This window comes from Phascolarctos cinereus, unplaced genomic scaffold (assembly GCF_003287225.1).
Source record: "Phascolarctos cinereus isolate Bilbo 61053 unplaced genomic scaffold, phaCin_HiC Scaffold_4;HRSCAF=312, whole genome shotgun sequence".
In the NCBI taxonomy this organism is placed as follows: domain Eukaryota; kingdom Metazoa; phylum Chordata; class Mammalia; order Diprotodontia; family Phascolarctidae; genus Phascolarctos; species Phascolarctos cinereus.
In genome coordinates, this window is record NW_027555847.1 from 378,344,292 (window position 1) to 378,357,475 (window position 13,184).

General features: G+C 37.1%; 1 protein-coding gene across 2 annotated transcripts in view; it reads left to right on the forward strand.

The window, feature by feature from the left end:
• The window catches only part of EPG5 (ectopic P-granules 5 autophagy tethering factor), a 134,805-nt gene that overhangs the window by 19,290 nt on the left and 102,331 nt on the right, over window positions 1-13,184 (forward strand). For both annotated transcript variants that reach the window (XM_078153275.1, XM_020985757.2), the window contains exons 2-6: window positions 1,128-2,072; window positions 3,664-3,907; window positions 6,132-6,268; window positions 7,396-7,503; window positions 8,467-8,540. In XM_078153275.1, coding sequence (XP_078009401.1) covers window positions 1,128-2,072; window positions 3,664-3,907; window positions 6,132-6,268; window positions 7,396-7,503; window positions 8,467-8,540 — 1,508 coding nt within the window. The remainder of the gene's footprint in view (window positions 1-1,127; window positions 2,073-3,663; window positions 3,908-6,131; window positions 6,269-7,395; window positions 7,504-8,466; window positions 8,541-13,184) is intronic.

A 13,184-nucleotide genomic window follows, 5' to 3' on the forward strand; every position in this document is an offset into this window, starting at 1 on the left:
CTGAGCTCTGAAATTAGTAAGTTACAGAGCTTTTTGTGCCTCCATGAGAGAGATAAAGCCTTTAAGCACAGCTGGGAGATGTAACAGTTAACTGGAGCTCAAATTTTTAGTCACTTAGCAGATAAATGATTGATTATCTTCACTGCCCGCAGTACAGTTTTCATCAGCAGTTTGGGGACCATGTATAGGGGATCCATGAGGTTAAAACTATTGCCATATGATATTAAGACATTTTAATTTCAAATGAGGTAAATATTAATAGTGTAACCCATGTAAACAAAAGCTTTTTGGGGTCCTTGATGATTTTTAAGAGTATAAGGTTCTTGAGACCAAAAACGTTTGAGAACATGTATATGAAATTTCAAAGAGACTATCAGCTATTCTTTTGAAAAGCCGCTCATTCATTTAACAAGTGTATGGGTACTGTGGTACTAAAGTGCATGGTGTACATTTTATACAATGTGGGCCATAGAAAATGAGTACGGTGAGTATTTCTGTATGACTTCCTAGCTTATATTTTGTAAAGAAGGTACCTTTAAATAGAGTTTTCAAACCTCACATATTCAGTTTGCATTTATTAAGTCCCTACCATGTACGAGGCATGGTGTCAGAGGCTGGGGATACAAAACCAAAAATGAAACAGCTTCTGCTTCTAAGGAACTCACATTCTAGAGTTTTCCTTAATCTATAACAGAATTGAGAATGATCTAATCAGAATTTCGCTTCAATTCTAGTCTGTTAATGGCAGTTCTTGTCTGCTAGTTAACTTAAAAAATATTTGTTTTAAAAATTTTTAGGCACTTGGGGTTAAGTGACTTGCCCAGGGTCACACAGCTAGTAAGTGTCAAGTGTTTGGTCTGAGGCCAGATTTGAACTCAGGTCGTCCTCACTTCAGGTCTAGTGCTTTATCCACTGCGCCACCTAGCTGCCCTGCTAGTTAACTTTTAAATTCAGTGTAATATTCAAATTAGTAAGATTACAGGCTGTGTAAGATGCTGTCTATTAAAAGATTTTGGTTTTTTTTTTAAACAGAAGTCATCTTTTATATTTTATATGCAATATCAAGAAAAATGATTTCTAAAGTATAGCTTGTTACTGATTACCTAATGTTTTTAATTTTGTTCTAGGAAAAGAAGAAATATAATGAAGCTCTTGAGAAAGAAAAACTTGATGAGGTGGACCTTTCTGAAACTTGTAGAGAGCAGAAAATACCATCTCCAGCAGGGGAAATCCTAGCAGCATGTCCTGAGGCATTAACTGAGGTTCAGTTGCAGGACGTCAGTAGCCTACAAACTGTGAAGGAAATGTTTGATGTCCCACTCACTTCTTTAACTTTAGACATTGAAGTATTCCAAACACATAACCTAGAGACAGTAATAGAAGGGAAAGAGGTCAAAGAACATCAGCTGTGTGAAGAAACTGAGCCAAAGTACAACCCTGAGGAAGATGTGAGCACCAAAGCAGAAGGCTCTCAGGGCCTTAGAGATAGAGCCGATAATCCATCAGCACTATGTGGACTCTCAGAAACCACATTCCATCCTAGTCCTTACAGTCAGCAGGTAGTAGGACATTTAAAGGACAGAGGAACTGAGAGTAGACAAGATTATAGACAATCTGTTGGCCTTTCTTCAGAGGTGCTACACAACGTGGACTTACAGAGTTGTTATGAAGCCAAAGAGGTCTTTGAGCCAACTAGATTGAAAAAACTCTATCCTGAATTACCAGCTGAATTTTCTGGAGAAAGACCAGCTTTAATGGCAGTAAAACCATTGTTACGGAATGAACGACTGTATCCGGAAATCCCTTCTGAATCAGAACTAGTACCATTTACTAAGGAACAACTGAAAATTTTTGAGCCTTGTTCCTGGTTAGAAAATGTTGAATCATACTTGGAAGAATTTGACAGTATGGCTCACCAGGACCGTCATGAATTTTATGAGTTGCTTTTGAATTATTCACGATGCAGGAAACAGCTGTTGCTGGCTGAGGCTGAGCTGCTTACCTTGACATCTGATTGTCAGAATATCAAAAGCCGATTATGGCAGTTTAAGGAAGAGCAAATGACTGTACAGGTATGATGACTAAAGCTTTCTGGAAGCTGGCACTTTTGGGATATAGATGCTTTACTTGAGTTGTTATCTTGGTTTGCAGTCTGCTTATTCTTATGTTTCTTCTATTGATTACAAGTCTTTTTCCCTAAAGAGGTAGATAATTCTAGACCATAGGCAAAGATTTTAGTGTTTGTTCCTATCTTAAAGGATTAGGTACCACTATAGTTTTTTGAATTATGTTGTACATTTTAGATTTTATATGCAACATGGAGAAGTTTCTTACTGATTACTTAATATTTTTTATTTTGTTTTAGGAAAAAACATAATGAAGTTTCATAAATTTGGAAGTCATGTATAAATTTAGGTGACAGTTGAAGATGTGAAAATGACAAATTTATAAGGACTGAACCTTGAGGAAGACTCATATTTAGGGGATGGTAGAGGAAGAGAAGATAGCAAAGGAGATATAAATGGAGCAGCTAGAAAGATAGAAAGAAAACTAAGATGTTCTGTAAGATATCAGTAGAGCGAAAAAGTTTCAAGGTCAGTGTCACATAAGGTAGAAGGTACTAGGATAATGTAGTTAGAGAATAACCTTTGGATTTAGCAACAAGGAGGTCATTGGTGACTTCCAAGAAAGCCATTTCATTAAAGTGATCTGTATGGAATTAGATCACAGAGGGCTGAGAAGGGATGGAGTGTGGAGCAGATGAAGGTAGCAAATGTAATCCATCTTTGAAATGTTTAGCAGTGAAAAAGTGAGAGAAATATGACAGGAGCTATAAATGACAGCATGGTCAGTGAAAGAATTTTTCAGGGTAAGGGAATCCCTGAGTATATCTGGAGATAAAAGGTAAAGATACATTGGTTAGGCAGATTGGGAGTACCAGAAAGAGGATAACTTGAGGGTAGTTTAGTGCTTTTTTTTTTTCCTTTTTGGTGAGGCAGTTGGAGTTAAGTGACTTGCCACGGTTACATGACTAGTAAGTGTCAACTGTGTTTGAGGCTGGATTTGAACTCAGGTCCTCCTGACTCCAAGGCCAAAGCTCTATCCACTGTGCCACCTAGCTGCCCTGAAGGTGGTATAGTGTTAGGGGCCCAGGGAGAGTGGTTAGCTATGGAAAGGAGAAGACATTTATTTAGAGACAGGGGTAAAGGTGGTTGTGGATAAAGAGGGATTTTGACATTGTGAGGAAGGTAGATGAAGGAGTTCATAACCAGTGTCCTTGCTCTTCAATTGGTGAAGTAGGAGGTGAAGTCTTTCAAGAATGGGTTTATCGTGTGGGGATAATGAGAGCAAAGGATGGAGGAAAATTGTTCTCAGCTACTCTCGCTATCTGTGTTTTCTCAGGACTTCAATCATAATAATTATCTATACTGCACCATTTGGCAATCCTGTTTTGTGTTGTTTCTGCTCATTTTCTCTGTTATTTTTATATCCTCTGCTATATTATAAATGCCTGGAAGTCAGGATATCTTATACTTCTTCTGTATGGACAATAGTTCTTAGGACCATGCTAGGCACTTAATAGAGATTTTAATAAATATTTCTTGCTTGATACCAAAATTTTTGGGTAACTGAATTTATATTTTATCATTTTTTCTCCTTCAGGGTATTTGTGCAGACCAGGTGAAAGTTACAGGATATCATCGCTACCAGACAGTGGAGATGAATGAGAGTGCCCTGGGAGAGCTAAGGAAGGCATTTGAAGCAAAATCTGAGCATTTACATCAGACTTTAGCTCTGCATTCTTATACATCTGTGCTCTCCCGCTTGCAAGTAGAGTCCTATATTTTTGCATTGCTCAATAGTCCAGCTGTTCTGAGGTCTTTATCTATTCATCAGCAAGGTCGAGGTATGTGGTAATTGAAATCTCTCCCTTTCTTATGATCAGCAATAAAATATAAGCTTATCAGTAACTTTTATTTTAAGCTGAATTGGTGTTAAGATGTAATGTTTTCATCTGTGACAAAAATGTGTTCTGATGTTCTTTTTTGAATGAAGAAGTATCTAATGACCTTTTTCTGAAACAGTATTTTGTTTCTTTTATTTTTGTGTTTGGTGTTTTTGTATCATGCTGATACCATTATATCTTGCTGTCCTAATTTATGTGCTCTTTTGTCATTGATAGTCCATCTATAGCTTTTGAACCTCAAGCTAATGATATTGTAGTCACTTCCATTGATCGCTTTTCTGTTTGGCCTTTTGCTTTTTCAATTCAGATTTTCCAGGTTAAGTTTAGATTATTATATGACCTGGATGTTTTATACTATTGTGGCTTTTAATATGTAGAATCACAGAAACAGAACTTTTGTATCTTTTTGGATTTAATTCAGTCTTTCGTCTTCTGCCTGGACTATTCTAATAGCTTCCTAATTGATCTCTTTGCTTCTTCTCTGCTTTCTTTCTAATCCATCATCCACATAGCTGCCAAATAATCTCCAAAAGCACAGGTCTGGCCCTGTTACTCCCTGCTCAAGAAAGTTCAGTGACTTTGTTTTGCCTCTAGGATAGAATAAAAACTCCTCTCTTTGGGATCTAAAGTTCTTCACAGTCTGGCTTCTACTTATCTTTCCAGTTTGATCTCATATTGTTAATCCTCCAGACACACTGGCCTACTTGGTGCTCACCATTTGCAGCATTCTATCTCCTCTTTCTGGGCTGTTGTACAGCATGTACCCCATTTCTGAAACATTGTTTCCCCTTTCCACCACTCTTAGAATGTCTTCCTTTAAGAGTAAGGTCAAGTGCCACTTTCTCCAAGAGGCCTTTTCTGATTCTTCCAGTTGTTAATTCTGATTCCTCCAAATTACTTTGTATTTATTTTGACTTTGTGCATGTTGTTTTCCCCTTAGAAAAAAGTCCCTTTAGGGCAAGCATGTTTTGGCTTTTTGTCTCTGTCTCCTCAGCACCTAAGCTAGGGCTCCAGTACATGGTAGGAATTTAATAAATGCTTGTTTAATTGAATTGAGTCGCCTTTGACTCCTCCCTTTTTGTCTTGAATCTTACCCCAATCTGAGCAGTTGCCATAGTCCCTTCAATTCTGTAGTGTCTCTCACATCCACCCTCCTCCTTAGCGGTGTAATTCAAGCTCTTACTATCTTTTGCCTCAATTAATGAAAGTCTCCTAACCACTCCCTTTGCTTCTAGTCTCTCCACTCTGCGTCACCCCCCCCCCCCCATACATCTACACTATTGCTAGATTTTAGTCTTGTTGATATAGAAGTCTGATGCTGTTATTTCTGTTTTCAAAACCTTCAGCCTTATTGACTGCTGAATAAAATGAAAACTTAAACTCACATTTAAGGCCCTTCATAATATTGCCTCAATTTTTTGAATCCTTGTATTAGATCATACACTCTCCTGCACTCCATGCTTCAGCCAAACGAGACTTGAATTCATCCTGTACTTTTTCTGTGTCAGTCTTTGGTCACACCCTTCTCTATATCTGGAATGCTTTTCTCTCCATTTATGCTTGTTTAAATTCTATCTATCCTTAAAAGTACAACTTACAGGCCACTTTTGCCATAAATTCTTCTCTGACACATTTGAAAGCTTCTTTTATACTTACTGTATCCTGTGCACTACCGCTGGCTTAATCTTGCTAATGTAGAAGTCTAATGATTTTATTGTTTTGTATCCTTGTTATTTGTGTATATGTCTTCTCTCCCTTGTTGGATTGAAGTCTCTTTGAGGACAGGGCTATGTCTTATTTTCCTTTTATGCTCATCAGTCCCTCGTATATAGTAAGTGTTTAATAAAGGTTTTTTTGTTGTTTTGTTGGCTCTAGTCCTACCATCTTTTATATCTGAGGAAATTGAGGCCCAGAAATGTTAAAATAACTGCCCAAGTTTGTTTCAAAATCTGTTCTGATGAATAGTATTTTAAAGTTCATTTCTTTATTGACTTAACTGTATTTTTCTTAGCATATTTTGGAATTAGCATGTTAATGCAAAATATTTTTAAATAAAAGTATTTTTCCTTAGACTTTTTAAAGTTTTAAGATTTAGTCAGTACTTCAAGATGCTACTAAAAACCATTTGTGTAGGTTTCATTCAGTCTTTTCTTTTAATTTATAGTTTCTAAACAGGCAGAAAGTCTTCCCTCTGATTTGTGTCATCTGAAGGAGTGTATTAGTGTTTTATTTATGTTCACCCGGAGAGTTATAGAAGATACACAGTTCTACAATGATGTTCTTCTTTGGCTACAGAAATTGGTAAGGGATAGATAACCAGCAGTACTTTCTACCTCTCCCTCCCCACTCCTGAAATACGTGAGGTCACTGCTTTTATTTTTGGTCCAGTTTCTCTTCAGTGACTGCTTCTGATAAATTATCTTTCCCCCTACTGTATTAGTACTTATTGAGTATCTTTTTTTCCTAATTCATATTTAGTGGTATTTTGTTATGTAAGGAAAATGAGGCCTCTGAGTTCAGTTCCTTTGATCTTTGAGCCTTCTTAGAGAGGAGTATATTGCTGGATAAAACTACCACATTTTAAGCCTGGGAAGCCATTTGAAGTATAGATTACCTCTCAACATAAAACTTCAGAAAAATATATTATTTACTGTTAGCTTCTAGTAGTCTTAGTGATACGAATGCTAGTTTCTTGAAAAGGCAAAGAAGAAAGGAAATGCATGTCAAATACTTTAACCCCCCCAAAAAAACTAATAGATTGGCAATTCCCACCTACCAAAGAAAATGTCTTGGCCTTCACTAGATTTCTTATGTACTTGGAGCTTTCTTCCAGACACAACATGTTCATAAGGACAAAAGGCTAGATATTTATTCTTAATTTGTATTTTTTCATTCTATCACATATGGCCAGGAACCTCAGGGATTTGTACTTATAAGGCAATCAAAATTGGATCTATTTGGAGAAGGTACTTTTGATGTTTTTATACTAGTTCTCAGATTTGTAGGCCCACATTGACTCTAAATTGGTAGAAATCCAAGTGTAGTAAAGTTGTTTTATGTTTAGTTTCCATTGTAGTGTTGTGAAATGGTGCATGGATCTTTTGGAAGGTGTGTGTTCTCTTAATATGGTAATACATGACAAATCATTATAGGATTTAAGGCTAGAAAGCCCTTTAGAGATCTTCTAGTTGAATGAACCCCTTTGTTTTATGGATAAAGAAACTGGTACTTAGAGAGGGGGAAGTGAGTTGTCCAAGATAATATAGACAGTAAATAGCAGAGCTGGGGTCTTAAGCTAAGATTCTGTAATCTCTAGTAGTGTCTTGACTTGATAAGATTCAGCTGTTATAGTAGGCCCTCATCCTTGTAATAAATGTTTCCTTTACTTTTCTTGAATAGTTAGATTATTTATCTTTTATATTGTTCAGGTATCAGTGTTACAAAGAGCTGGATGCCCTGGGGATCATCTATTCCTTTTAAACCACATTCTTCGATGTCCGGCTGGTGTTAGTAAATGGGCCGTTCCTTTCATTCAGGTATATGTGACTGGTAACTTCCTCATAGCACATGGTTCAGTGTTCAGATATTTTTCTGGTAAAAGTTCTTCTCAGGCACTTACAAGAAAGAAGCACAAAAAGTTCACCCTGAAAAACATTAAATTAAAAATTAAAACACTGAATGTATTTATGAGCCTGGTAGGACTCTTTCTTGTTGAGCTCAGTAGAGATGAAGTAATAATAGAATTGCTGGAGTTCAGTGGTTTCCTAGTTTGGAACACGTTCAATGGAATTTAATTCTGCAAAATCCCTGTTCAGTGAAGCATAGCAGAGGCTTATTCAGTAGTTGCTCAACTTAACATTTCAAGGTTTTTATATCCCATCCCACTTTCTAGAAAATATAATGAGACTTAATAGAGACCAGCGCAATGCTGCTTAATTACTTATGGTAGGTTATGGATTTGTGTAGTCAACTCTCATATACCCAGGAGTTGAATCACTTGGTGGATTATCCATGCTTGTTGATTTTCCTACCCTTCTGATACTACTCTTTAGGCCATTTTGTTTTTAATTAGCTCTTTCAGCAGAGATATATTGGGGAGAAAAATAAAAGCATGCTAAATTTAAACCATTCCAAGATTTTTGTTTTTAGTCGCACTTATAAAAAGAAGTGAACTTCTTGCCTGAAAAAAAAAGTTTCTTTGATAATCTCTGATTTAAATTACCAGTGCTGTCCTCTCTTTTTTCACTCCACTCCCCCTTTTGCTGTATAGATAATTGATGTGGTCTGTTAGGCCTCTTTTAAATTTCAAATGTAGCTGAGCAAAAATGTTGTCACAAAACTTCTGGAGGCTGCGTTGTTTTATGTAGGCCATCTAGCTACTCCCTGCTAGTCTTCTTTAAAACTCCTTGTTCCTGGTCACAGTAATAATGAGTTAATGTTAAATTATACACAGGTTGTTGGTCTTCTCTAATCCTTTTCCCTCCCTTTTCTGATTTCAGATCAAAGTGTTGAATAATTCATCAGGGGTATTTCACTTTATGCAGTCCCTTGCCTTGCTTATGTCTCCTGTCAAGTAAGTGTGAAAGAGGTTTGCACTGCAGTTTAAAATGCTGCCCTACATTTGAACACTGTCTTATAAAAGCCATCCACATACAGAGGAGCTCTGCCAAAGGAGCATTGGGAATTCCAGTACTTCAGCATTTCTGATTTTCCCTTAGACTTGAGCCCAAGTGAATCTTCTAGCTGATCACCAGTACCAGGTTAGCCTTCCATGGGTCCCAGAAATTCTAGTCTGTTTGAGGTCCAACTTTCCTCCCCTTCTATAAAGGGAGCCTGATATTTTAAAGATTCCTATTATAATCCTTTGTTAAAGTAAATTATCACTTTTTGTTTTATTTTTTGTATAAATCTAGATTTGTGTATATTAAAACTGTTTAAGGTGAGGTAGACTGGTAATTTAGAATGTGAAATACTTTAAAATGAGGCTAGGTAAATTTGCTTAGCATAGAGTACAGATGATTTATGTAAAAAAGGTTGTAGAAGATGAATTTTAAATAATTACCAGATATGTAATGAGTAGCATGTTTAGCACTGTGCTAGATACTGTGAGGGGGTAAAAAAAAATCTTAAGACATGATCTGTGCCCTCAAGCAGCTTATATTTAGTTGGGGAGACATGCAATAAAGTGTTAAATTCTGAAGGTATTCACAATTAATACAGTCAGAGTTCAGGGAATGAAGTGAACAGTATGGACTAGAGTAGCCCCAAAGCACTTCATGTAGGTGGTCTCCAGAGGTAAATGATGGCCTCTACTGCTGAGACTCTAAACTATCACTAGAGTTCTGAAGCCTTTGAGAACCAGAGGTATGTAATAACACATAAAGACCTTGATCATCGAAGGGCCCTAGAGGATCAGGCAGGGTCTTGATTAACTTGTTACTATCTGTTCTGGAGTAGTTAGATTCCCAGCTCCTGTTACGCTTATCTTTGTGGTCAAAGTCAAATGTCCTTAGAAGTAGAATAGCTTTTCTTCCTCCTGTCTTTCCCCATGCTCTTATCCCTATATGCTTCCACTCTACCCTTCCATACTCCATAGCCTCCTATGCTTTCCAGTATTTCCCTGTTCCTCCTGGAATCCCTGGTCTATCATTTGTAAACTTCTGTTTATCATTTATCTTTTAATTTCACATTTTTTCTATCTTATTGAGCTAATAGAAACCTAGCTCTCCCCAAAAGACTTTTCATCTCTGGCATCCTTTTCTAGTAATGGGTGCTTCTTTTCTTACATTCTACAAAACATTGGGACAAGGGGAGGGATGGGAGTGTTCCTTGATGTAACTTCCAGACACTATCCCTCTGTCAGTGTCATGTGACACTGGCATTTGAATTTCTCTTTAACCATCTTTATCACTTAGGTCAAATCCTTGTTGTGATCACCTACAAATCTTCAGAAACATCTCCCTCTCTTTTCAGGGGGTTCAGTAATTGGATTTCCTTTAGATTTCCATATATTTCCTTTTAGTCCAACCCTTGCTCTCATACTTGGAGATTTCAAGATGCAAGTAGATATCCCCTTGAACATTCTACCCTACAAGTTCATCAACCTTCTAAACTTCCATGATCTCTATCTTCATACCACTTCATCAGTATAGAGAGATGGCTCTAATCTTGATCATAGTTTTAATGACTTTAAACTCTGAAATTTTTCTCTCTGATCACAACTGACTGTTGTGCCATCTTGCCTCATTTCTCCTTAAACCAATTCTCCATCCACACCATGACCTCCATTCCCTCTACCCCTCCCTCTGTTTTCAATACTAGTCTTTCCTTGCTTTGGCCTTACTTTCTTCTTTTTACTGTCTTGACCTCATAGTTGTCCAGTTCAACTGTATACTGTCCATTACTTTTGAATCTTTTGTCCCCTTGGCCTTTCATTTGTCACACTGCCAAATTCCAGTCCTGGCTTACCTCTACCTTACGCTTTCTCCACTGGTGTTCGTATGATACCGAATGCCACTGGAAGAAGATGAATGATTTTGCTGAATGGGTTCCCTACAAATTTGTTATTTAATCTCAGCAGGGTCTTTACTGTTGCATGGTAATCTTTTTTATTCCTCCTCGATTGATGTGGCTTTTTTTTTTTTTGTCTAGGCAATGGGGTTAAATAACTTGCCCAAGGTCACACAGCTAGTAAGTGTTATGTATCTGAGGCTGGATTTGAACTCCTTTACTTGACTGCTATCCCTTCAAGCTATCATCCTATGTCTTTTCTCCCTTACAACAAACTATATTGATGCATTTTATTATATCACAGTCATTCCTAGAAACAACTTTCCCCTTCCAAACTCTTTTGTATAGTAGAGTGACTTGGTAAAGAACATTATTTGAAGAAGATTAGTCTGCAAGTGAGATTGGAATGGAGAAAACCTAGACTTAGAAAGCCCTGCTGGAATAATCTCAGTATGAGGTGATGGGAGTATGAACTGGAATGGCCATATTTGTAACAGAGAGGGAGAGCCACTCTGAAGAAAACATTGAAATAGTTTGGTAACTTAATGAATGAAGAAAGAAATGAGTTAGAGATTCAACCAAAGATGACTTAGCGTTTTATGATACCTCGTAACTGAGAGTGATGGTGCCATTAATATTGAAATCAGGAGCTAAAGCCAATTTTGGAGGAAGGAAGATGACTATTTGGATTGTATACATTTAAAATTTGAGTCCACTAACAATCCAAGTTGAAATGCTCAGTAAGCAATTGGAGAAATTTGATCAGAGCTCATGTGAAAAAGGACAGGACTGGAGATGCCAATTTTGGAGTCATCAACAAAGCTGAAGAGAGTGAGTAGATCCTGTGAGGGAGAGAGAAGAACAAAGGGGTCCTAAAACTTGACTTATGCTGGTAAACTTTTTAACAGCAAGTCAAACTAACTAAATGATATACTCCTTGATGGCAAATACCTGGTCTTATCAATCACTTTAGCTCATATAGGTCCTACCACAGTGTTTTGTGCATAGTAGATGCTAAATAGCTGGTTTTCTAGCGTTTTATTTTATTTTTAAAAATTTGTTTATTTTGATTTATCAGCAATCACTTCCATATGCTTTTGAGTTTAAAATATTTCTCCCCCTTCCTCCCCACCACCCTCTCCAAGATGGCATACAATCTGATATAGGCTGTACATATACATTCCTATTAAACATTTTCACATTAGTGATGTTGTAGGAACCACCAGAAAGAGGAAACAAAACTCAGCAGAAGAGAAGAAAAAAATAGCAAATAGTATGCTTTGATCTGCATTCAAATTCCATAGTTTTTTCTTTGGATGTGGATAACATTTTCCATCATGAGGCCTTTGGAGATGTCTTAGATCCTTGTATTCCTGGGAAGGGGGTTAAGTTTATCAATATTAGTTGTTGCACAATGTGGCTGTTACTGTGTATGACATTCTCTTGGTTCTGCTCATTTCACTCAGCATCAGACCATGCAAGTCTTTCCAGGTTTTTCTGAAGTGTTTTCTAGTATTTTAAAGGTGCTTTGTGGCTCTGTGGATAGACAGCTGGATCTAGAATCAGGAAGACTTAAGTTCAGATCCAGCCTCAGACATTTACTGGCTGTGTGACCCTGGGCAAGTCATTTAACCTTTATTTGCTTCAGTTTCCTCATTTACTGTAAAAGGGGGGTGATAATAGCACCTACCTCCTAAGGTTGTTGTGAGGATCAAATGAGGTAATATTTGTGAAGTGCTTTGCAAACCTCAAAATGTTTTATAAATGGTAGCTGCTATAGAACAAAGTGATATGTTAATTACAAATTATTATTTTTTATTCCTTAAGGCAAGTCCCCTCATGATGTCTGTGTAGTGTTATCCTACAGCAGTAGTTAATAATGCTGCCTTATAATAACAATTCTCATATAATCTGGTTTGAATTGTTTACTCAGATAAATATTGGCTGATTCTTAAAATCCCTTTATGTCATTTCCTACTCTTACCTCCTTTCCCCCAATCTCTGACAAAAAAGGTGGATCATCTTTTTGCTGAGGCAGATCCCTCTGCATGTTGCTTGAACCTGTCTCTCTTCCCATCTTCTCCAGCAGATTCAGTCTTCAGTCATCTCTTGGTCTTAAATCTTCAACTTCTCCCTTCTCTACTGCTTTCAAACATGCCTCAGTCCTACCTGTCCTTAAAAACATTTACTGTACTTCACCTCGGGATAGCATCCTGAGTCTCTTGTGTTTCTGTTTCAGTCCTAGAAAAAATCATCTGTGACTGCTGCTGCTGCTTTCTTTCCTCTTACTCCTTGACCCTTTGCATTTTGGTTTCTGAACTCATCACTGAACTGAAACTGCTCTCTCCAAAGTTACTAATGATCTTTTAAAAAATAATATTATTTTTAAAATAAGTTTTTTGATGTCTTCTGTTTCTTACATCATTATAGTTACCCTGGTATCCTTTTGCCTTCACCTCCCAAAAAGTCATCCCATATAACAAATAGTAGTTTTTTAAAGAGGAAAAAAATCAGCATAACTTGATTGCACTTTTTCAGACTTTTTTCAGTGTTCCCTTAATTGTCAAATCTCCTGCCTTTTCTGAAGCCTATGCTTTTTGAAGTCTTTGTTGCATTTGACACTGTCCATCATCTGCTTTGGGATCCTGTTTCCTCTCTAGGTTTTAACAACTCTGCTATTTCCTGGTTTTCTTTCTACATGTCTGAC